Source organism: Mytilus galloprovincialis, chromosome 1, assembly GCF_965363235.1.
Source record: "Mytilus galloprovincialis chromosome 1, xbMytGall1.hap1.1, whole genome shotgun sequence".
NCBI lineage: Eukaryota > Metazoa > Mollusca > Bivalvia > Mytilida > Mytilidae > Mytilus > Mytilus galloprovincialis.
Window position 1 is genome coordinate 77,154,729 of NC_134838.1, and position 27,385 is coordinate 77,182,113.

The 27,385-nt window shown below is 32.0% G+C and overlaps 1 protein-coding gene across 1 annotated transcript in view; it reads right to left on the reverse strand.

Annotated features, from left to right (window-relative positions):
• LOC143084951 (uncharacterized) overlaps nt 1-27,385 on the reverse strand; it is a 50,240-nt gene that overhangs the window by 18,354 nt on the left and 4,501 nt on the right. The window contains exons 2-18 of the mRNA XM_076261044.1: nt 27,275-27,341; nt 26,514-26,732; nt 23,865-24,068; nt 21,964-22,161; nt 17,729-17,908; nt 16,277-16,474; nt 13,849-13,989; nt 12,649-12,786; nt 11,540-11,683; nt 9,243-9,377; nt 8,252-8,389; nt 6,898-7,009; nt 6,186-6,265; nt 2,970-3,244; nt 2,717-2,804; nt 1,877-1,944; nt 1,066-1,102 (exon numbers count right to left, since the gene is read on the reverse strand). Coding sequence (XP_076117159.1) covers nt 1,066-1,102; nt 1,877-1,944; nt 2,717-2,804; nt 2,970-3,244; nt 6,186-6,265; nt 6,898-7,009; nt 8,252-8,389; nt 9,243-9,377; nt 11,540-11,683; nt 12,649-12,786; nt 13,849-13,989; nt 16,277-16,474; nt 17,729-17,908; nt 21,964-22,161; nt 23,865-24,068; nt 26,514-26,732; nt 27,275-27,341 — 2,422 coding nt within the window. The remainder of the gene's footprint in view (nt 1-1,065; nt 1,103-1,876; nt 1,945-2,716; nt 2,805-2,969; nt 3,245-6,185; nt 6,266-6,897; nt 7,010-8,251; nt 8,390-9,242; nt 9,378-11,539; nt 11,684-12,648; nt 12,787-13,848; nt 13,990-16,276; nt 16,475-17,728; nt 17,909-21,963; nt 22,162-23,864; nt 24,069-26,513; nt 26,733-27,274; nt 27,342-27,385) is intronic.

Sequence of the window (27,385 nt, forward strand, 5' to 3'; positions counted from 1 at the left end):
GAATTACAAATAAAACTACGTTAACTTATTGAATACATGAACGCTGGATAAAAAAATATCCGGTACGCGTCTTACTGCAATGCGAATTCACACTCAGCAAAACAGTCATATTCGGAAATAGGTCAGGTTTCGGTACTTAAAAAACCATGTAAATGGTGAAACACTATCTTAGACTTGGACAACATGTCCTTAGTTAGTTTAGACACATCGTAATAATCAATCAATTCGTGTTGGTTTCGTAAAAAGTTACGGAGTGTCATTTTTAATCCTTCCCCTTATAACTTTGTTAAAGCAATATGTATGTAAGGAATGCACTTCAGTATATGAAGTCCATATAAAGTGAACATGCATGGGCATAAAGTATCAACTGAGATATGTAAACACAATACGATGGGGCAGATGGCATGTTACTGCCGAAATCATTTTTATCTATTGTGTCTGTTTGTTTTGTTCACACATCGATGTCATTATTATGAAATTGTATACAACTGTCATACCAGTGAGAGGTTTAGCTAGCTATAAAACCAGATTTATTTCACCATTTTGTACAAAGGAAAATGCGTGTTCCAAGTCAGGAATATGCCAATTGTTATCCATTCGTTTGATGTGTTTGAGCTTATGATTTTGCCATGTATTAAGGGACTTTCCTTTTTGAATTTTTCTCGGAGTTCAGTATTTTTTTTGTGATTTCTCTATTTTATATGTATTCATATTTGTCTTACGAGGATTAATTTGACTAGACAAATTAATTAAAAATCGATGCATTATTCGAGGACAACTGAACGTTGTTGTTTTAATGTCGCTTGTTACTGATATTGAAAGGTTGCTTTTGCATTTAAAAATACCTATGCCCCACATCTGTTTTTCAAACATGATTTATTGGTTTTGAAATATTTGTTTTAAAAAGTGTCCTTTAAAAGATGTCCCTATGTCCAATTAACCAACAAAATATGCGATTGTTATGATGCATAAAAGCTACAGAATTAAGAAAATCACTGCCTGAATGAATAAAACGACTTACTTTTTTTTAATAAATTCGCTATAAAATCTACTTGTATAACTAACCTTGTGAAGCTATGTATGCCTTTTCTTTCTCATAGCTCTGAAATTGATATAATTGATCCAAACTGAATATATCACTGATGTAATAAAACACAGGTGTGATAAGTTATAGTGTTGTGTCACCAAAACTGTTCTAAACCTTTAAGTGAAAGCAGCATTTGTTTTGCCTTTCGTGAAGTTACATAATTTTGTAGCATGACATTTTTGTGTTTTTTTGGGGTCTATATGACATGTATTACTGTATAAATATGGATGATAAAGACATAATCTTTCAGTCAGTTTGATTGAGGTCTGGAGCGGGCATGTCAGTAACAGCTAGTAATTCTATGTTAATTTATGTATCATTGTCATTTTGTTTAGTTTCATGTGTTAGCTTTTCTGACATCGGACTAGGACTACTTTTGAACTGACTTTTACTGTGCGTATTTCTAAGAGTTTCTCTGTTTTACATTGTGCAGATGTATAGAGGGAAGGTTGAAATCTCACAAAGCATGTTTAACCCCGCAGCATTTTTTGGGCTGTCCCAAGTCATGAGCCTCTAGCCTTTGTCAATCTTGTATGTTTTTTTTTAAATTTTAGTCGATTTATATGTATTGGAGTTTAGTGTGACGTCTCTGTTCACTGAATTAAAACCATTTTTTTAAGGGCCAGCTGAGGACCACCTCGGGTGTGGAATTTTGACACTGCGATTAAGACCCATTGGTGGCCTTCTACTGTTATCTGATCTTTGGTCGGGTTGTTGTCTCTTTGACATATTCCCTATTTCCATTCTCAATTTTTAAGTTTTTAAATAACATTATAATGTATATCTTACATCAATGAAACTAGCGTTTATGTAATCATTGTTGGTGTTTCCAGTCAGAACAATCCGTGAATGATCATCTACAACAAGTCAAATCGAGCTATGTTTAAATACATCTTAATTTTTATTCACACAATTCAATAGAAATGACACCAATTTTTTATATAATTCGACAAAATTTAAGTCATAACCAGTTTTAGCATATGTCATCGTGTAATGCTTTTTAACTCTAAAAATTGGATTTGGCATGAATATGATTAAAGAAAATGAACAGATGTTATAAATTCTCGAATGTGGACTTTTGTTTGGTGATTGTAGAATGATATACAAAATGCGTGTGCTTGGTACGTAAGTAAAGGTTGGCCAGGTATGACAATAATGTTGTAATATGGTGATGTTTTGCTTCTTTGTGCGCAATCACTAATAATGTGGCTCAGTATGTCGGACCAACACTTCTGTGTTGACATGAATAATCATTGATATTGTCATAATTACGAATGAATTTTACAAACAAAAAATGAGCTTTTCGAAATACAAATGATTTTCTACCTCATGAGCAGATAACTAGAACCTTAGTTGTATTTGGCAAACAGTTTATTAATTGCTGGCATAAATGCTCTTCCACTTCGTACTTTATTCGGTATTTTTAACTTTTATCTTATTTGAGTGTCACTGATGAGTCTTTGTGTAGGCGAAACGCGCGTATGGCGCAAATACAAAATGTCCATCCTGGTATCTATGATAAAAAAAAAAAATAGTGTCGATCTTTAAATTAATTTACGTAGCAAAGTTGTTCTGTGTATCAAAAGTGAATAATGCCTTGGCATTTAATTCTATGATACAATTACATACATGGCCATGTTGCAAGAAAACGGTTTTTCAGTTTGTTTTCTTCTTTGGAACCTTCCAAGTGTGCATGAACCAGTCCTCTTGGTAAAATCTATAAAAAAAGAAGATGTAACCGATTATAGTGTATCTTAATAAGCGTTTGACAATACTAGTAGTTAGTTATAATGCGAAACAAATTATTGCAAACTTTTAACTTCAAATTCTTGAATACAAGAGGTTGTAAACGGACGAGAAAAGATCCGTCAAAATAACTCACATCGTATTCCTTTTTGAAACCTTCGTCTTTCTGTTTTTCATTAATTACTTTCTTCAGGTCTGCTATGGCTATTTTGTAGTCAGCTTCTGTTTGTACATTACCATATACATTTCCTTCGTATTCATCTTCGTATTCCTGTGGTATTTCTTCGTTTCCTTCATTACCACTTGTGTTACCGGAATGAGTTTGAGGTAATGACACTCTAACATCCTCAAGATATGCGTCACAACCTTCATTAACAAATACGTTCATCGATTGTGGTGACGGGTCATGATCTAAAAGTGATATCAATGACATGAAATTAGCTCGGAATTGAAAGCAAAGTGTACTGTCTGTATTTTGAAGACATTCTTTATTGAACTTAAAAGGGCAATGAGTATAAAGCAAATGTATTTATTCTAGTATGTAGCGCATACAGGTTTGTTTGACCTGTACATTTTCAGACTTTTTGTTAGATCTATTAATGTGTATAGGCCCATTGGTGGCCTTCGGCTGGTGTCTGCTCTTTGGTCGGGTTGTTGTCGCTTTGACACATTCCCCATTTCCTTTCTCAATCATTCTATACATGTAATTCCTGTATGGTTAATATACAAATTATTAAGCTCAGTCTTTAACTCCTTCAGCTTACTATAAAACCAAATTTAATCAATTAATTTCTCCATAAGGAAATGCCCGTCCCGAGTCAGAAATATATATGTAAAGACAACAGTTACCCTAGTATAACGCGTTATAGTAGTCTTAAATCGATTAAGCGAAAACAAATCTGGGTGAAAAACTTAAACAGAGAAAAGCACATCAACGGTATAAATATAAAACAATAAAACAGAAACACTGAATAAACGCACACGTCAATGAACAAATATGACAGATGTTTTTCATTTGTTTGATGTGTAAAAATCGTCTACGATACCTATATACATTTGAAAACTTATTCGGTATTCAAGCGCTTGCAGCTCCTCCTCAGACTTTGTAAAACAGTGTCGGAGCAGAAAGTTAATTAATCAGTGGTATGTCAAAGAAAGTCTCGTCTTTTTTCCAAAAAAATTCATCGGAAGGTACCAAGACCTTGTTGATAAGTTTTCTGTAACAACTTCACAAATAATAAACTACGATCAAGAAGAATAGATTCTGCGTACTGACGTTATTTATCATCTGAATAACGTGTTGTATTATTCTTTTAGTTGTCTTTATTAATATTACATTTACTGTTAAGTCAATTTTTTTTTGTTGACTATTTGACATGACTCTGTACTTATGCATCCCGCTCGACATTGAACGACAAAATTATTTTATTTCGGACTGTGTGACTGTCAAAGGCGATGCTACGTCAATGTTAATGTTAATCTAACCATTTGTCTGTCAGGGTAAGGATTTGTTCTCAGTAATTAAAATCTTCCAATCCTCTAGGGATTTATTTTGCATAATATATAAATAAAATCGTATTATAAAAAAGCAAAACTATGTTGTTAAATTTAAAGTATGCCTTTTTGTGCTTCTTAAAGGGGCACACGCTGTCAAACTCATGATCACCGATTTGACTTAAATTCTCATATTTGATTTTAATAACAATTTAAAACTATCAAAAGTCTAAAATAAACCGTTTAATGAGCATGGGGTAGATAATATGTAGGTTCGTTTCGTGTGTATTTTAGTCCAGACGCCATCTAATCAACTATCGATTTTACCTCAGATGACCATACAAGCGATGTAAACATATATAAAGATATGAATAGATTAAACCAACACGTGCAATTTGATTTTTATAGGTCTGTTTGATTTTATTTCATAGATTGAACATATATGTTTCTCATTGTTTTTAACCGTTTAAGAATGATTTTATGTGAATCGAATCGGTAATCAAATGATTTACCGTAGTTTCACTTTCATTGTTGACATTCTTTCCTAGAAAATACCCAGTACACGTACAATGCATGCGTTGTCAATCTTTAACTAGGGGGTTAAATTGTAGTTCACATGAATACAGATTTAATGAGGTCCAATTATTCACTTGCAAGTGAATAAGTAATTATCAATGTTTCTTAGCTTAATTTGACAAAATTGAACCATTTTGGCTGCTAAAAGCGAATTATTATTTCAAGATTTCACTTTCATTATTGATTGAACAAAAAAAAAATCTTACTTTAGATTTTTTATATATCTCGTAGCTAGTACCCCTTTAATTACCTTTGTTTGATTTTACAGTGATTGAGATAAAAAAAAAAAAAAAAAACATTGTTGACTGCTGTACCTTCGAGTTTTATATTTTTACCTATCATGCCTATCGTGTCTTTGTTTTGTTCATGAATCGTTGCCAATGTAATTGAATTGGATGCGACTGTCATATGAGAGGTTTTAAGTTGGATAATTATTAAAACATAACAAAATGCCTGTACCAAGTCAGGAATATGACAGTTGTTATCCAATCGTTTGATGTGTTTGAGCTTTTGATTTTGCCGTTTTAATTAGGGACTTTCCGTTTTGAATTTTCCTCGGATTTCAGTTTTTTTGTAATTTTTCTTATTCAAACAGAAACAAATGAACGATTGTATCGTTTGGACATGGTGAAGCTATTATATAAGTACAAAAACTATATCTGGGATAGGAAAATACAGTTTAGCATACTAGCTGATAAACTAAGTGATCAAATATTACTTCGTTACCAAACTATTGATTTAAAATTTAGCAGCAATCTAAATCAAAATAAAATTGGAGCATCTACAGCAGTTGTTTCACTTGATAAACGTTTCAAAATTGTCCGTTTAGAAATTTTGAACTTATGTTCCCTCAGGCAAACTTAGAATTTTCTTATTTTGTATTTGACTTTTTCGGTTATATAGCTCCTCAACTGTTTCGATTCTTTTGCATCTTTTGTCTTCAAATTTTCGGCAACGGACGTTCTTATGAAGGTTAATTCAGACAAAAAACTTCGGACGCACGACATAAATAACGTCTTGTTTTCGTTTCCTTTAAAGTTTTCTTAATAAAGAAAGTTGTCTATACAAAACCAATTAAATAATAATCCTATATTAAAAAAACTAATTGTTTGTTCGTTTCAATATCTACAAAAGAACAACTTCATATTTAAGTTGAAGCTGATACTTATATAACAAACAAATTAAATTTTTAATACATTTATTAACCTAAAACTTATATTTAATACAAGTTTATAATTTCTATTTGAGTATACACATATTTAGACTGTTTAGTTCTACTCACTAATATATGTGTTTTCTTCCGTTCCACTCAAATGTTTGCTGTCACTTAAATATTTGTTAGGTCTGGAAGCTGATCTACGTCTACAAATTTTTCAATTAATTAATATTCTATTGTACGCTAGTCTTTATCATGATAACTTACTAACAATAAAAATGTATCTGGTTCATGCATTGTAAAAGGTTTTTTTTACCATTTGTGCATAATGTATGCAATGTTTTATACTGTACAACCGCAAATAAAATTGTACACGTTGTAGACGGGTATGATTTTTAATTACATGTAGCATGCTAATTATTTTCGTCATTCTTTTTTATGTTCGACTTTTTTCAATTGACCTTCAACAATGACCTTTTATCTCAGGGTCAACTACTGCATTTCTATTACAAAGGGTTTTGAAATTAACCAAGTATGGTGTGTCACACATAATTAATTCATATTCGATTAAGTTCCTTAAGGTCATCTATTATATGTGAATGCTTAAAACATGTCTAGGTCAATCTTTTTAACTGACACATTTAAATTTAGCATTTAAACCTCTCAACCAAGGGCAAAATAAAACACATGTGAATGGGTCAACCATTAACTGACTTTTTGTCCATGACTTTTATTTGTTTCATCTTATTGAATCTTATTAGAATTTATAATGGTCTGAAAATTACATATGTGTAAAAAAAAGACAGTTTTTGCATTTGAATCTGTAAATATAGCTTACCTGTAGATAATGACAGCAAGGGTTACAACTATAATGACAAGTAAGATGGCACCTATGACTCCTCCTATTGCTGGACCAGGATCAGATGAAGAAATATGTTTCTTTGAGAGTTCTGAATAAAAATCAATTTAGAAAATTCTGTATCAGCATTTATATCATAGTCATAAAATATGGGATGCATTTTAAAGATCTTGTGCATTGTATTAATAAACATACAAGAAGTGGAACAATGAGAAAGCTTGTATTTTCATTTTTTTTTTATCAGAAATCATTTTTTATCATGTTTATGTAGCATGTGTAACAACAGATATTGTAAGAAATATTATTGTTTGCCTATGTTATAAATATATTTGTTTTTTCAATAAGATAATATGTTTTTTTTTGTCCGCCACAGACCAAATAGAAATGATGTAAGCAGATATCACCGTAGCAAACTATAAAATGCCCCAAAAGACGAAAGTGGCCATACAATATTATCGGATATCATGGGTAGACCCTTGCTAGTTTGGTTGCATTTTAAATGGTTCAATACAAAAGCTATTTCGTATGTTGTTTTTTGTTACTTCTTAATACCGAGTACAACCATAATATGTACAGCAAGACGAAGTTTGTTTGTCTAATGAGCAATCATAATGACATTACTTTGTTTTTAACTGCTCCGACCAGTCCCAAAATCAAGGTAAAGTTAACTTAATAAGCATACTTTGTCTTGGGACAAAGGATTCCAGAAATTTGTAACTTTTGACATATGTAACTGAACTCGGAATAAACTTCCCTCATTAAAGTCCTGCAAAAAAACTTAACTTCGATGCATACAATGTGCGTCTACTGCCATGGTGTATACATATCTGATCTTAAGTTATCTATAAATTTATTTACATAGATACATTCTGAAGTTAATTTTACAGAATAAAAATACAAATATATTTTGGTTTAAGAAAAACGAGATTACTGACAAAATCAAAGTTGTCCTAAAAGCTGGTCCTGTCTGTATGGCTGGTTGGTATGTTGCAGCCCTACCATAATAGTTTTAATGTTATTGAAATTTATTGTTACAAACTTTGATTCCTTGCACGGCTTGTTTGTCCGTTTTTGGTTTATAGCTCATCATCCTTTTAATAAGCTTTGGACTTTAAAATATTTTGGCCTCGAGTATCACTAACGAAACATTGTTTGTTAAAATGCGCATCTGGTACAGACAAATTGGTACTGTTTATGTTTTTTATTCTGAGAAAAACACAACATTTGCAATTTAATAAGTGTCCATCTTTGGCAATAAGGATGCAAATCTCTTCTTGTGTTAGGAAGAGCAGTATAGAATACGTAAATCAAATGTCAATTAATGTTTTATAACCTTTTATGTCACACATATCGCCACTATATCCTGTGGAACAACCATCGGTACAATTCCCGTCGAATACACTACACGACTCGTTCAAACAATTTGCACAAAATCCATTACAGTTGAAACCAAAATATCCATACGTGCATTCTGAAACATTGTAATTTGATTTTATAAACACACATTTATAGGTAATACATTTAAGAATAAACTAAAAGACATTGTTTTTGTAGATCGGCACATAATCGTGTTGTAACGTAAAATTTGATGATGAAACAGTAATATTGTTTTATTTATATTTAAAACTGCCAATGAAACTGTACTTTTCATCTCATTTTTCATTGGTTATTGTTTTTAATATTCGAAGTTATGATCCAAGTCGAAAAGAATATATTGTTTTTCTAGAATTTAAGTCGTTAATGTGGCTGTAGATGTATTCATCCTGCACAGCAAATAAACTCAACTTTAATTTTAACCCTTTATTTTTAGAGCCCCTTTACAGCATGAGATCCAACTTCGAGCAATGAAAAAATAAGACATGATGAGATTGTGGTATGGTTGGCTTGAATATCCAATATTTCATAGTTTCCACGTTCATACCACGATTTTACTGTTAAATGATCTTGTAACGCTTTTCGTAGTCAAATTAGACATACAGTGTAAACAAAACCACCACTACTTCCAAACATTGTGCGTATTGCTGTGTGTTTGTTTTTGCTATATTGGCTAAAGTATAGGGGGAGGGTTGATATATCAAAACATATGTTTAACCCAGTCGCATTTTTTGGGCTGTCCAAAAACAAGATCCTCTGGCCTTTGTTAGTCTTGTGTTATTTTTCTATTTAAGTCTCTTTTATATATTTTAGAGTTGAGTATAACGTCCATTATCACTGAACTAGTACACATTTTCATTTAGTGGCCAGCTGAAGAACGCCTCCGGTAGCGGGATTTTTCCGCTGTATGGAAGACCCATTGGTTCCGCTGTTAACAATAAGCCTTTTACCTTTATCGCATGAGACACCATTCCATCCTCTTTTGCAGCCATCGGTTGAACATTGACCAGAAAATGTATCGCATGAATTTTCAAAGCAGTTACAATATTGTGTACAGTTTATTCCAAAATACCAAGCTGCACATGCTGCAAAGGATATTTTCTATCAGTGTCATTATACAATAGGTAAACAGTAAATCAATTGCAGTGAAATTTTGCAAACTGTTTAACCTTAACACCTTCAATTCTATAGTTTAACTAATACGCATGAAGTTTCACTTAACTACATCGGTATATATATATATTAAAATGTAAGAGCTTTTTTTTATCTTCTATTTATAGGACTATAATAGGTTTAATGTAAAATTAAAATTGCATTGTTAAGATAATAAAGGGCTGCGCTTTAGCGCATGATACGCCCGTTGCTCTTTTAACTTGTCTTTTATGCTTTAAATGAATTTATATGATCAACTAAAAATATATATACAAATCAAAAGGGATGTTACATTAATATATTCAAAAAAGGTTTCATAAAATCCTCCTTTTTTAAGTATAAAAATTCATTACTTAAGAAAACGTAAAATCTAAAATTTATAAAAATGGAAAGGGAGCTTATGTCAATAGATATAAACAATTAATCAAAGTTGCATAAAATTTTGTGAAAGTGTTAGTTATTGTCCCAAAATTGGAAAATCCCCCCTTTTTTAAGCATAAAAATTCATAACACGGAAATGTAAAATCTGAAATTTATAAAAATTGAAAGGGAGCTTACATCAATAGATATAAACTATTTACCAAAGTTTCATGGACATTGGTGAAAATCTTTTTGAGTTATTGTCCGACGTGTTGAAAATCCCCCTTTTTTATGAATAAAGCCCCATAAATCCACAACTTAAAATCTGAAATTTATAAAAATTGAAAGGGATCTTACATCAATAGATATAAACAATTCACCAAAGTTTCATGGACATTGGTGAAAGCCTTTTTGAGTTATTGTCCGAAGTGTTGAAAATCCCCCTTTTTTATGAATAAAGCCCCATAAATCCAAAACTCAAAATCTGAAATTTATAAAAATTGAAAGGGAGCTTACATCAATAGATATAAACAATTCACCAAAGTTTCATGGACATTGGTGAAAGCCTTTTTGAGTAAGTGTCCGAAGTGTTGAAAATCCCCCCTTTTTTTATGAATAAAACCTCATAAATCCAAAACTTAAAATCTGAAATTAAAAAAAAACGAAAGGGAGCTTTCGTGAATAGATATAAACAATTCACTCAAGTTTCATGGAAATTGGTGAAAGTGTTTTTGAGTTATTGTCCGAAGTGTGGACGACGGACGGACGGACGGTAAGACAGACGGACGGACGGACGGTAAGACAGACGGACGGACGGACAACGGTATACCATAATATGTCCCGTCTAAAAGACGGGCGTATAAAAATGTGATCAAGTTTTAACGAATCATAAAACCTTAAAATTTACATTTAATTATTATAAAGTAAATAGAAAACAGAAGTCAATACAAATTTTATATAGTTACAAAGCAGTTTATGGGGCAATGGAGTAAAAACCATATAAAATAGCAAATACTGAAAAACAAAGGTTCAGCATTCGTAGAATCAAACTAAAAATGATATACGGTGGTCTAAATGGAGATTGAAATTCGTATTTCTGTAAAACAAATAATAAATAAATAAAAAAAATAGTGCATTGTACATGTAGCTTTAAATTGCTATACATAATTATAATTATATATATATATCTTGCGACACACATCAACCCAAACACATCAAAGAATTGCAAATGTGTACAAACAACGAAACTTAAAAAATGGATTTTAATTCGGCATTAAAACAGATGTGTTGTATGAATAAAAGGAGAAGACGGGTGTGTACTTTTGATACAACAATTCAACCACACTCCACTATTACATCTCGTCGTTAAAGAGATGTTCATAACATTATGGTCTTCAAAGAAATATAATCGTTTTATGCAGCTCAAAATCATTCAAAGTCTCAATAGATTTACAAAAATAACCACCCACACCTCAAAGGAAAAACATAGTAATATGTTAATGCATTGCATATATAACCATCTGAAATTACTCAGTTTTATTACTGCAATTGAAAGCAGAATTAATCATTTTTTTATTTATATATACATGTATATCATTTTGAAACTTTGTATGCTAATGTAATACGACTTGGAAATAACACAAAAACCTATAAGGTAATAACCAACAAACAATATGGATAAACCTTTTTAAGATACTTTTTGCTGGAAATGTATAGGTATGAAATGGGTACTCACTCTTATTACAATATCTTCCATACTCATAGCCTGGTTTACATCTACTAAGGTTTGTGCAGACACCAGAAATATGATCGCACGAATCTTCTGTACAGCCGTTACATTTCTCCGAACAATTCCAACCAAATGTTCCTGTACTGCATTCTGTAATAATGTGTATGTTTATTTATGTAGGCACAAAACTTGTGTCATCTTGTGTAACTATTACAATAGTTAATTAAGCTATATGTAGTTCCACAATATATTTGATTTAAGTGACTAATACAATGATTGACGTTTCCTCAAATAGAAAAAAATCAATACATGTAGTGTATGTATCCACTATTCATTTTACTTTTCTACAATGAAATGTGACTACTAAATTAGACATAGCATCGAGTTTGTACTTATATATGCTACTATGTCATGACGAATGTCACATTTGGAGCAAGATCTGTTTACATTTACGGAGCACCTGAGATCACTCTCTTTATTTTGTGTATTTGTTTAATTGTAGGGTTAGTCAGTCTTTGGTTATTTTGGATTGTCTTTTGGTCACTTTTGTTTGTTTAACATGCCTTTGCAATTTTTTGAAATACTAAGGCTTTTCTACCTCAGGCATAGATTACCTTAGCTGTATTTGGCAAAACTTTTAGGAATTTTGGTTCTCAATGCTCTTCAATTTATTTGGCATTTTTAACATTTTTGGATTCGAGCGTCACTGATGAGTCTTTTGTAGACGAAACACGCGTCTGGCGTATATACTAAATTTAGATTTAGTCCTGGTATCTATGATGAGTTTATTTTGCTAGATCGTTTTCAAATCATGATTTTTACCATCTAGTATATATTCGCCTCTCTCTGATATGTCTATATTTTTTGAAATATTTAAACAAAAACAATCATTTTAATACTGATAGAAATATTGATTTGTACTTCAATATTATGATAGATGTATATAAAAAGTATGAGTTTTGCCTTGTTCTCGTATTTTTTTTTTTATATTCGGCCCTAAACAATCCATTCTCTTAGATATATTAACATATTTGTTTAGTTGAAGTATTTGAAAACATATATATAATTATCCAAAACATTCTCTAACAAAGATGTATGCGTTTGTTTCAACCTACTTTCAGTACAATTTAGTGTGTCCCATCCTCTATTGCATCCCCCATCACATACTCCTGTCACATGATTACAAGGTGATGTTAAACAGTTTTGTGAACATTTCCGAAGACACTGATTTCCGAAGGTACCAGCAGTACAGGCTTTGAAACGATAAAGTCAACAACAAATTAAAATAAATATAAAATGCATCCTTGCAATGAACACGATAATAACCATATTAATCTATGTAACCTTCCTATTATATTCAAGATCCCTGTTTTTTTAAGTAATTTTGCATAGTGTGGGGGAAATGATGTGCCTACCCATTGTTTAATTTATTTAAACATCACTCATCCTTCATGTTGCAAATCCACATGCAGACATAAACTACTGGAAGATATTGAGTTGTATATATTTAATCAATCGGGAATAAATTGGGACACCTGACCTTTTTAAGAAATACAACATTTACAAACAGCCTTTTGTGCGACGTTTACTTTTAAGTAATCAATTTACTAACCCATGCATATATATCTTGGTTGATGTATGTCATGTTTTTTCCGTTTATTGGGGTTTCAGTCAGTCAGCCGTTGTGTTTCTTCGTTTAAAATGGTTTAACCTGTGATCATGTTTCGGCCTTCTGTCACTGACCTAATGGTATGAGCGAAGGTCATTGATGCCGTTTTGAACGATGACATAATAGTTGGTAAAGTTTGGTGAATAGCTGTCTCATTACAAGACTACGTCTCCTTATTGTATACAGTACGTAAGTATACTGTAGAAATGTCAATAAATGTTTTTTTTTGTTTTATTTAGTTCTGGAACAATTTATTTTCTTCATAATATATACTGCATTAATTTAGACGCTTTATTTCCCTAGCCTTCGATTTGTGGCGTTTCTGTTTGATTCATTGATACGTACCGCACTTGAATCGTTTTTTTTTTTAATTTAACGACAAGTGAGCTGCTACTTTTTTTTTTATTAAATATTTGGCACTAGAAGACACCCCAATTCGCCTAAAACCTAAGGTTTACAAACTGGACTGCAGTAAACGGTATCGATTACATCTGATGAATGATATTCAGAAAACAAGTGTGTATAACATTGAAATTGGCAAACTACTAGTAACACAGTTTAAAAGGTAGGTTAAACTATAAATATTTGTAAAAAGTATACACAGTTCTTCCAAAAACGATATCTAGATGACAAACATATTCAATACCTTGGTCACATTTTTCGCCAACCCAACCATCTGAACATCCCGAAAAACAACTTCCACTGACTAAATCACATTGTCCTTGTCCCAAACAGTGTTCTGAACAGACATGTTCACAATTTTCTCCGTATCTTCTATATGGACAACCTGGAGAAAATGCAAAATTTAAACACTTATAAATTGCTTGTCAGTAGCAAAGCATAAGTGTATATTACATTTTAGAGTAGTGTAGATGCTTGCAATTATTATCTATTTTAAAACAAACACATATTTTCTCTCTCTTTTTATTCATATTTACTTCTCTCAAATTGTCTCAATACATTTTATTCATCACAGCTTTGAGGAGTCTCAGGAATCATTTTCATATATGACAGCACGGACAACCGTTGGTATGGTGGACTGATACAGGTACAAGCAGTATATGTACCTGTATCAGTCTATGTTTTACGCTGTGAATTCTTTGTAAAGAATGAACAATTGAAAGTGATGTAAATTAGTGGTATACATATGCCCGAATAGATGAATTGTATTATTTTGTTCATCATTTTCTTCGTCGTTCAAAGAAATTTTCTCGTGTACACCTAACGATGATATAAAAATAAGGAGATGGGTCATGAATGTCAATGAGACCACTTTCGACTAAAAAATTAATGATGTGGTTAAAATATTAACAGGAAATGTTACGCCTTCAACATTAGAAAAAAAACATAGCGTAAAGTCGTCTTAAGTATTCAATTTGTCTTAATCGTTCACAGTATGTGTACGAAATTACAAGGTAGGAACACAATTATATAAGCAGTGTTTTTCTTGAGGGCGCTGTTTTTTTTTTTGGTGTTTTTTTATATTGTAGTTAGTAGTGGTTAATGTCTTCTCGTCCTAAACATCCATGAAATTCTTTTACCTGGTCATAAAGTACATAACAGTCAATCAATCTCAACCAATCAATCAATCAATCATACAAAAAAATAACCCAGCATTCTTGTTAAAGGTATCTGGTTATTATGGTTTGATACATACAAGTGAAGACAATATGAATAACATATATGATAGAAAAGGTGATAATAATTTCTATGTCAATTGTATTTTTTATAATTTATATAATCAATTCAGTTATCCGGTTTGTATGCCACGAATGTGTCTAAAACTTTTGTCACAAGCTTTTCCAAAAAAAAAAAATTCACTGGTTTTGGAAACGGAAATCATATCGTGTGTTTTAATGCAACATACACATTGGTTGTTATTAAACGCCTGTAGTTTATTCATTAGTTGTTGTTTGTTGCTGTATATCATATTTGTATTTCGTTTATTTATATTTTGAACATAAATCAGGCAGCCAGTTTTCTCGTTTGAATTTGTCATTTCGAGGACCTTTTCAGCTAATTATGGTTTTGCTCATTGTTTCAGATGTTGTTTGTGAAAAAAAAACCACAAACCCACAAAAGACAGCATACACTTTACTTGTCAAAATCATTGCCCAATCGACACAAACATTAGAACTTTAACATGATATAAAAGCGTCATCAGAAAGTACTCCAAAAAAATATAACAAATATTTTATAACTTAAAATTGAGAAAGGAAATGGGGAATTTGTCAAAGCAACAACAACCCGACCATAGAGCAGACAACAGCCGAAGGCCACCAATGGGTTTTTAATGAAGCGAGAATTCCCGCACCCGTAAGTGTCCTTCAGCTGGCCCCTCAAAATATGTATACTAGTACAGTAATAATGGACTTCATACTAAACTCCGAATTATACACAAGAAACTAAAATTAAAAATCATACAAGACTAAGAAAGGCCAGATGCTCCTGACAGGCGGGGTTAAACATGTTTATGAGATCTCACCACTCCCCCTATACCTCTAGCCGATGTAGAAAAGTAAACGCATAACAATACGCACATTAAAATTAGGTTCAAGAGAAGTCTGGGCGCGATGTCAAAAGATGTAACAAAAGAAAATAAATAAAATGACAATAATACATAAATAACAACAGACTACTAGCAGTTAACTGACATGCCAGCTCCAGACCTAAATTAAACTGATTGAAAGATTATGTCTTCATCATATGAATATCAGGCACAATCCTTCACATTAGGGGTTTAGTATCATACTATCATAAAATATATGAGAAGAATATAACCCGTGTCATGCCAACAACTGTTTTTTTTTAATTAACATTGACTTGGTTGTTAAGCTCACTTTGACTTTTAAAAAATGCCGCAAATTTATGTTTGAATGTCATCCAAAGAGTATCATATTAAGCAAATTCACTGAAAATGCATTTTATTAAATCTTCTTGTAAAATTGATGACAACATTTTTTTTTAAGTTGGAATAAATACAAAAAAATGTATCCATTCTATTGAAAATACACACGTTAAAAATGTAGTAATTTAATACACATAGATAAATTGCAGCATGCGAAGACACTTACCACCGATTTCTATTTCACACAATTCGACCATATCACTTCCACTTAACATTGGTGGTACATATGTCAAATATTTACAACCAGCAAAGACGGTTATGTCTGTGTCCAAACGTATACCACTGTATAACAAAATGCCATCACTCCACTTGCCAGTGGTATTAGAGCAAAAGATAGTATGATCATCGTCAGCAGTTGTTGTATCTATCATAGGCAAAAAGCAGAATGATGATGTAAACAACGAATACTGTAAATTTAGAATTATTACTGCGTGCATTCACTACAGTGTTTTTTTTATTGACAAAAATGCGAGATTAATTATTATGAATTCAGGAAAATCTGAACATTTATCAGATATCAAAATGAGAGTTCTAATGATTGCGATACTCACCCAGTCTCCTTATTTGCATTTTTAAAAACCTCGAAATAATTTCTGCAATAACATTAAAATCAAATTTTTAAATTCTCTTTGTTTGTTTTTTGTGTTGTGATTCAATCCTTGATCTTGGGTCTAGCCTCTTTACAATTGTGATGGTGGTATACTATTAAACCACTGACAAATGAGAGGGTGAGGGTTAATATACCAGCAGAAAATATCATCCCACGTCATGCTGCATTTTGAAGTGCAAAGTCGGAAGTCTGTAATCAGTAGAATGTCGTTCAAACTTTGTCAACTTCAGAGCTATTATAGCTTACATAGGCATGCGGTATAAATAACATGTATGATCACAAATGAAGTCCGTGTGGTGTCCATTATTTATTAACATCTTTGTTCTCTATGTTTCATGAAAAAAATCACTCGTACTCAAATTACATTTTCCAAGTGTTATATTAAAGCAGCAGTTATTTTTTCAAAGAAATACGATCGTGAGATAAATAATATTTTCGTACTGGTTTGTATTGTGTGTACAGTTTGTTATTCTTCTGTACAGGAATCAAAATTAAAATATGGCTCTTAAAAATCTAATTTCACCCAAATTTGTATTTATGTGCCTTCTCCTCAAAGAGATTGTTTAATGCAATTAGCATAATCTTATCCTTGTTATTTTGAATATGGTGTGGTTATTGATCTATAATGTTGCTTTTTATCTTATATACACAACTTTTGGAAATTTGATTAAGAGCACGACTTTGTTACGTTTTTTTGCGGAAATTATTGATTTTTCCCTATGTCTGTTAGTTACATTTGTCGTAGAGTAAATGCCGAATTGATCTTTTTGGTGTACGCCTACATCTAATTGTGTCGACTATTTATTTTATAAAAATCTGTAGATATCTATGTTTCCTAGCGTCACTTAAATATGCAACTAACCTTTTTAAAATATACACTATGATACTAAACTGTTACACACCAGTGTGCATTTGCAAACATTGAAAGAAACAGATGAAAATGTATATTTGGTTCATGAAATATTCTAAAAAATTATAAATATTTCATATATATTGTGATATGCTCACCTCCAAACACAAAATGCACTGTAGTTATAACACTTAAAGATCCAAATTCAACCTGCAAATAAGAACGGGTTGTAGAAGATGAAAAACTGTTACAAGTTGATATGAGTCCATCAACTGAAAGGCTTGCATGTGATTGGCCCACAGGAACTATCTGTGCTGTTTGATTGTAAGCCAAGTTATCTGTAAATTAAACAATTGTCATGAGGTTGTAGTACAAATTCCAATGAAGCTTTAAATAAGAAAGATCATTTGTCACCGATTGAACAGAATATATAAGTAGAGGTCGACACCATGATTAAAGTAGACGATTTCATATCACTGTTAGGGGTGTTTTATTTTCAATAGGAACATAGGTCAACTGCAATTGGAAATTTGTGTACATCGCTCCTTCGTTGTGGCGTTAATATACATGTATATATTGCCTGAAATGTATAATTGGACAAGTCATTGATAGACAGAACTCATGTTGTTCCTTTAGAAATGCCGATTATGTGTTGAAAAAGCTTGTTCTAAAAAAGAAAGAAGATATGGTATGATTGCCAATGAGACAACTGTCCACAAGACCAAATGACACATAATTAACAACTATAGGTCATCGTACGGCCTTCAACAATAAGCAAAGCCCATAACGCATAGTCAGCTATAAAAGACCCCGAAATGACAATGTAAAACAGTTCAAACGAGAAAACTAACGACCATAATTATATATATAAAAAATTAACGAAAAACAAATATGTAACACATAAACAAACGACAACTACTGGATTACAAGCTCCTGCCTTTGGACAGGCACATACATACATGATGTGTCCCGGTTAAATATGTTAGCGGGATTCAAACTCTCCCTCTAACCTGGAACAGTGGTATAACAGTACAACATAACAATAACATAACAATAAGCAAAGCCCGTAACGCACAGTCAGCTATAAAAGGCCCCGAAATGACAATGTAAAACAGTTGAAACGAGAAAACTAACGACCTTAATTATATATAAAAAAAATGAACGAAAAACAAATATGTAACACATAAACAAACGACAACCTATGAATTACAGGCTCCTGCCTTTGGACAGGCACATAAAAATACATAATGTGTCTCGGTTAAACATGTTAGTGGGATTCAAACTCTCCCCCTAACCTGGGACAGTGGTATAACAGTACAACATAAGAACGAACTATAAAAATAAGTTGAAAAAGGCTAAAATCATCACATTGACAAAAATACAAGTGGACGTGGCCGGGTATACGTATACGTCCTTGTACATCCAAACAACAAAAAGATACTAGGAACAGATCTGAGAGTACTCACAGTTATCTGGCAGCTAGTTCAAAGCCACTTACAACTAATAAAAAATCATGCATCTAAATTAAAAGACTTAACTAATAATAGTATGTTAACAACAAAATTCAAGCATTTTGATGTTAACATATTCAGTGAATCAAAGGTGATTTATTTTCTTCACAAAAGATAATTTTTCCTTATTTTAAAACAACGAAGTTTTATCTATTTTGACCATTACCTTTTTTTCTTCATAAACTAAAGTCTTACTCGTTCTTCAGTTTGAATTTAAGTTAATAATTAGAAATACAAGTGTCAAGGTACAGAAACGATATATTGCACGAGGACAGGAAGTTCGATTATATGATACTGAACAAAAATTTTGATTCATCCGATCTCTTAGTAGTAAGGTTCACAGTAAATCTGACGAACAATTGTAAAAGCTGTTTTCAATTGTTGTTACTAGTTTTGAAAATGATTTAGTGAAGCATTAGTCAAACGTTTAATACATGTATATATATATATACATGTATATAGAGTCTATAAAAAATACCAACCAGTAAACTTAATAGGTATTGGATCATCAGAGATGACAATACTACACAAACAGGAAAAAGTATATGAGTCTAAAAGATTGTGTAACAATACCAAATAGATGGAAAACAAAACACTTAAAAGTGTTGAATATCATCGCACAAAGATGGAAAAACTGAACAGATGTTATAAATTATACAATAATTTCAAATAATTCGGCTCAACAAATACTGATATATAATGTATAAGGTGTAAACATCGATCAGTAATAATACAGGTAAGTTTTGGTCGATTGATTTTAATCCAGAATACTGAATATCATAATATAAACATTAGACATCTGGATGGAGGACGCCCAGTTCTTTTATCCAAAACCTCTCCCGATTCTCTCTTTGCCTATGTTGCCATGTACGATCCTGTTCGATCATAAGGATCTTCATGTGATCAAAATCTTTCAGATTGTGTATATATATATATACATATATAACAAGTCAAAAAGGGTACAAAATCACCATTAAATAACTATAAAATGTACAAATATTAGATATTTAGGATAACAGATATCCTTCTTCAATAATAGCATGATGTCAAATGAATCATGTCAAAATATTCAAACTGAGAAACTTTTTCTAAATCTCGAAATTTATACAATTTAAGCGAACACCACAGATGCTGATACAATTTTAAAATTTCCAAACACGGCGCAAAGATAACAAAGATATGCCAAATGAAAATAGTTATTTTCGATGTGAACTGGCACAACTCTAAATTTCCAAAGGTTGTGACAGTTTAGCTGTTATAACTGCATTGAGGGCAGTCCTCAAACAAAAAAATCAAAAATGTCCTAACCGATCCAAGTTAGTATAATATTTCAAATTTAACAACGGTAAGGCAATTGCAACAGAAACTACATATTTAAGCCTCCCAAAGGAATAGCAGTCTAATAATGATTAGAAAAATAAGTTTGATTAAATGAGGTAAAATAATTGAACGTAGTGTACAGAATCATATTACATGATCCATCGCCCTGTAAGATTGATCGTTGACTATTTATTCAGTCATTATATATACATACATATATATATATATCCCTTTTGATTAACACTCTCATATGATTGAGGTACCTAGTATAGTTACAGGAGATCAATCTCTTTGGTTTTGGTTTCAGGAATTTTAAAAACTTTATAGCAACATTCTACATCGGAATCTTTGCATATGTATACGAAAAACAAAACTGTTTCTGATAGGATACATTTAAATGAAAACATATTAATTTTGTTTACAATATTTGCAACCGATATAAAAGTGACTTTATTATAGTGTTATAATTTGTTCCTAGAACCAACCTTTCAGGAGATTTTAATGAATGTCAAAGAATGTGCCTTTATTATTAAATTTAGTCACAACTGTACCAATGTAACCTGGCATGTCAGTTAACTGCTAGTAGTCTGATGTTATTTATGTATTATTGTCATTTTATTTATTTTCTTTGATTACATCTTCTGACATCAGACTCGGACTTCTCTTGAACTGTATTTTAATGTGCGTATTGTTATGCGTTTACTTTTCTGCATTGGCTAGAGGTATAGGGGAGGGTTGAGATCTCACAAACATCTTTATCCCCGCTGCATTTTTGCGCCTGTCCCAAGTCAGGAGCCTCTGTCCTTTGGGGAATGTGCCAAAGAGACAACAACCCGACCATAGAAAAAAACAACAGCAGAAGGTCACCAACAGGTCTTCAATGTAGCGAAAAATTCCCGCACCCGGAGGCGTCCTTCAGCTGGCCCCTAAACAAATATATACTAGTTCAGTGATAATGAACGCCATACTAATTTCCTAATTGTACATAAGAAACTAAAATTAAAATAATACAAGTCTAACAAAGGCCAGAGGCTCGTGACTTGGAACAGGCGCAAAAAAAATGAGGCGGGGTTAAACATGTTTGTGAGATCTCAACCGTCCCCTCTAGCCTCTATGAATACATTTAATCAAGTACATGATAAAGGTCATTGTAAAGAAACGGAGAACTGTTTTTCTTCTTGGGTTTGCGTGTTATATATATATTAACTGACAAATAAGATACGTTATAACGTAAAATTATTCACAAAGTCCTGTATGGTAAAATGTATTAAGTTACGCTTGCGTTTCGGGCATATAATGCCTTTATCCTATTTTAAAAATAGTTCAAATTTCCTAGGAGTAACAATTAAATGCATCTACGCAAAAAATCCAGGCATCTACGCATCATTTGAAGGCAATGAGTTGTTTGCTATCGCCCATCTGTAAATATATATGTAAACCAGCAATGATTATAGTTTTACAAACAACATCTAAAATTACTCAAGTATCACTTAACGATGTGTTGTAATATTTTGTTATTAAAAATAACCGATATGGTAAATCAAGTATGGTACTTTACTTACATTTATTACAGTATTGTCCAGCTCGTCCAAGAGCGCATCCTCCAAAGCAAACACCTGTACGGATAACACAACTCTGTCCACAGTTTTTAGGGTCACATCCCCATATACAGCTCCCATTTGCAGGATGACAATGTTGGCCAATACAATTAGATGGGCATGGTACACTGCAGTTTTCTCCCCAGAAACCTTTCCAACATCCTACAAGTATACAATGTATGTATAAAATATCTGATTTCAAAAATACCCATATCCAAAGTAATCACACTAAATCATTTTACAATTCGGTAGTACATATTCTGTAAACACTTTGTATTTGTAGCAAAAAAAGATATGCAACAGGTTTTCGAAATTCGAACTGATAATTGAAGGTTCCAAATTCTAGAGAGGAAATGGTTCTGCACAAACATCACGGTGCAGAACTGTTTGCGATAATGTCTTTTGTACAGTAAATAGAGTAAACTAATGTCAAAAAAATCAATATGTGCATAAATTTACATGAATTAGAAATAATACGATAGTATAACCACCTTAGTACAAAGATGAAAATCACAACAGAACAAGGTGATAGAATCGTCAGGCAATAATTTCAAAGTGAAAGGTTTTTGTTAACGGAAATTGATAAATAAAACAAAAAATAGTAGTGTCCTCATTTTATTTTAGATATTTCTCTATTTTGTTGTACATTATAATTGCATTTTACTGTGACACTTTGTCATTATTATTTTTTGTTGTTGTTTTGTCTATTCATTAGGATTTCAATAGGTATGTCTTGAATTTTAGTAGGCATTATAATACTATATATATGTATTCTTAACCATCACAGTTATGGTTTTAACACATGTTATGTATTGTACATAAAGGCAGCAGTAGTATACCGCTGTTCAAAACTCATAAATCCATGGACAAAAAACAAAATCGGGGTAACAAACTAAAACCGGGGAAACGCATTAAATATAAGAGGAGAACGACGACACAACACTAAAATGTAACACACACAGAAACGGACCAAGCATCAGACAAAATCCCACGAGAAACATGATATATAAAGGGAACCAGTAATTACGTTCCACTTATGTTATATTTACATAACAATTCTTTTATTTTCTGATTCACAATTTAAAAGAAACAAATAGGGTGATATCTTTTCATAAATATTTAACAGACCCGTTTTGCTAACCAGAGGCAAACAATGTTTATACATGTACCCCTCCAAGTGTGCGTGCCTATCATAAAGTAGGAGCCTCTAAGTGTCAGCTGGAGCCTTTCTCTGGGTGCAGGATTTTCCGGTTGTGGTGAAGACCCATTGGTGGCATTGTGCTGTTTATCTGCTCTTTGGTTGGGTTGTGTATTTTGACACATAATCATTTCCTGTTTCAATACTACATTTTATGTAGTTATCATACTAAGGAATAAAACCACTAATGCATAGTTCCAATTTCTTTCTATGCTTTAAACTGCAATTTTAATCACATATTTCTATCAGGATCAGTTCTAGAACAAAACTGCTCAAATTTGCTTTAGGATACTAATGTATTAACACAAATACCTAGTAATCATTTAATTTAGATCAAGCATTGTATTTTTGTCTGTCACTGTGCATCATTCAATCATGGTCAACCAAAATTATTGAATCATAAGTAAATTTCGAAATAATGCAATTATATTAACGTAAAGTAATGTGACGCTTACAGTTATAGTCCCGACATTGCTTGAAAATCATTTCCTACATCTTTGTCAAATTGAACAATGTTAGCGTAAAGGAACTTACAGTTACAATTTACAGTACTAATTTATTACAACGGTTATATTTCTAGAATGTATGTCTATATAGTGACTAATAATTCGTTTTGATGCATATCTAACTTTTTTCTTGTCTTTGCTTACTGACAAAAATACTTCACCTGTTATTTCTATATAACATAATTCGACGAACGTATTTCTGTTAAAGTAAAACACATTCTTGGTAGGACTTAAATTGCAATCGATACTCTGAATCAGGGTAAGGTGTGCCTGCTTGTCCCAATCTCTGTAACACAGTTCAGTCAGTGTAGAATACACACTACCATTTGTAAAGTATAACCGGAAATCATTCATGCGCTCAGGTGCTGTAAAGTAAATGGTATAGTTCTGAATTAGTACGGGTCTCGGTGGCTTACTTAATTAAGCCAGCATGTATGTGATCGATCAAAATGTTTGAAGGTATTTTGTTGCGTTCTGCTATGATTTTTAAAAGATTGTATATCATTTTCCAAATATGTAACAATACTGAGATGAAAGTTAAGGAAAAAGGAAAACAAACGGGAGAATTGTCATAACTATTCAAGGGGGAGATTTAAATTGTTTGAACTGGTTGAAAATTAGTGGTTTTCAAGGGTTTGAAACAACAATTTTATAATTTAGGTAATTTTTAAAGGAATAAAAAAATAACTTTTTTATTGTTTTTTTTTTTTATATCTAATTTTGAAATAAGTTATCTGATACTAAACCCCTAACGGGAAGGATTGTGCCTGATGTTCATATGATGAAATCATAATCTTTCAGTCAGTTTAATTGAAGTCTGGAGCTGGCATGTCAGTTAACTGCTAGTAGTCTGTTGTTATTTGTGTATTATTGTCATTTTGTTTATTTTCTTTTGTTACATCTTCTGACATCAGACTCGGACTTCTCTTGGACTGAATTTTAATGTGCGTTTTGTTATGCGTTTACTTTTCTACATTGGCTAGAAGTATAGGGGGAGGGTTGAGATCTCACAAACATGTTTAACCCCGCCGCATTTTTGCGCCTGTCCCAAGTCAGGAGCCTCTGGCCTTTGTTATTCTTGTATTATTTTAATTTTAGTTTCTTGTGTACAATTTGGAAATTAGTATGGCACTCATTATCACTGAACTAGTATATGTTTGTTTAGGGGCCAGCTGAAGGACGCCTCCGGGTGCGGGAATTTCTCGCTACATTGAAGACCTGTTGGTGACCTTCTACTCTTGTTTTTTTTTCTATGGTCGGGTTGTTGTCTCTTTGGCACATTCCCCATTTCCATTCTCAATTTTATCTGAGAATGCAAACATTTTTAATTTGTTCCAAAACTCAAATACGTATTGCTATACATGTACGGTTAAAATGTATGAGTACTTCTTATTTAAGTTTATCTTAAACATAATTATTTAGAGTGAATTGGAAAACAAATTATTGGAACTTGTGTCAATTCTTTCCACTTTGCATACTTGTTATCCTACAGCATGTCGATACTGTATACTCGAATTGAACAATGTCATGCGTCTCCTAGACTGTTAACGACGTCTTGACACTTAAAGCTCTGAACTGGTTGCTATTGTTAATCTTGTCTTTTATCTGTGCTTTTTACATCGATCATTACGATGTATTGCTATCGCCTAAATTTACATTATGCAAATTCGTTGTGGATTTTCAACCGATTTATATAAATTATGGACATTTTCTAGTGCAAAAAAAAAAATACTTATCGCGTGTTTTAAATTTTTTTTCAATGGATACTCTTATAAATACTTTTTTTAAACACAAATTAATAAAATGAAAATGTTTTGTCGTTAGATATATATGTATATATGAAAATTAAAAAAAATCATTGATAATGTCTGTGTACACGCATCGAAAAATTGTGTTAAAGCTTGCAGACGAATATCGCAAGAACGTTTATCGAGACTTCAAGCAAGGACCGGAAACTCTGTAAATGTATTTGCGGGAAAATTCGAATGGCTTCTTATGTTCATTTTTTTTTTTTTTTTTTTTTTTTTTTTTTAGAAAAATTGATTTTTTACAGAAGAGTGTCCAACATGCACTTGCACTGCACTTTTATTAGAATAGTAAAATAGAATGATATACAAATGGATAACAATTATACATACGTGTACCTGTTATATTAATATTATATATAACAACAATCTAGTGTATACTCTGGGACTATAAATAAATTAGTAATAAGTCCAAGGTATTTTGTATCACTACAATATGAAAGTTATTACGGTACGGTTGAATTTCCTGTCATCAATGCATCATCAACGCACGAATTTATCTAAAACATATCTCTTTACGCGTACCTCAGTTTCCGGTATAGATATGTGATTTTTTTCTGTGACATGTGCTTTTGACCATCCACAAGAACTTGCCGTAATCCGATGTTCAGTACTTCAGTACTTTGATTGTCTATTGTTGTTATGTCATTACTAGTGCGTGTTTGTCTTCAATTTATACTCAAAAAGGAATGACAAAATCTGATGTCAATGGTCTTAATAGTAAAAGAAGAGAATAGGTATGCAAAAGTTATCCTATTTCCGAAAGCGACGGACGGCTACAATGACAATTGGCTAATGCATTATATAATGACAGACTTCTACTATGACGATTGTCTCTTGCATGTACAATGACAGACTACGACAGACGCAAAAAAAAATGACAAGGTTCATATTGCTCCTTTATGCAAGGTTTAAATATTGCATAAATATGTGCTAGATTTAGATAAAAAAAAGAGGGGGGGGTCAATATTTAGTACAATTAACAGTTTGTACATAGTTATTTACTTTCCTTTCGGTAATAACTCTTCACATTTGAAATGTAGGCCAACTTGGGAAGATGTAGACCCCACCATGCTGTCTTTTGATTACCAGCTGTAGCTGAACATCCATCTGCCCAATTATTATTAGCTGGTCCTTCTATAGCCAAGTTTGCACCGTATGAAGTACCAGCTGCGTCTGTATATGTTGTTTCTTGCTTCACTATTCCGTGTAAAGCCAGATTTACTGTAAAAAGAGTGAAATATTATCAGGATACCTTTTTGGCAAAATTTTGTTACATAAATACTTAACTATTTGTTTCATTCCATGTATTACGGTATAACACGTGGTATTTATCGTATATGTATGAAACTTGTATTTTGTTTTCCCAATTGTATTTTAGTGCAAATATTTGAGGTACAACTGTACATTTAAAAACACTAAACTTGCATCTAAACTGGCTTACTGTTACAGCAAAAAAAAAGATTCCATTAAAGTTGTCTCAAACAAAAGGTGACATCTAAGGAACAAAAAAAATGGTTAGTATCCTTATATAACCCGTCAATAACCAAATAACATTATACATTGTAAAGTGGTTATTGCCTTTATCTTGCATAATATGTATAATGCAACAACCTTACAAGTGTCCTGTTAGCATATTGAAAACGATTATTTTGATCAATCAATAGAAATTAAAAAAACATAATTATTGTTATTTCATAACAGGTACATGATTGTAAATACTTGGTGACGATATTAAAATGTATATAATATATAATAATACTTACTCTGCGCTGTTACTGACACAAAACGGGTCGCTATGATGATTAAAAATACAGGTAGCTTTGGGATCATCTGAAAGTAAATTTTGTAGTCGTATAAAATTCGAGATGGCCAAC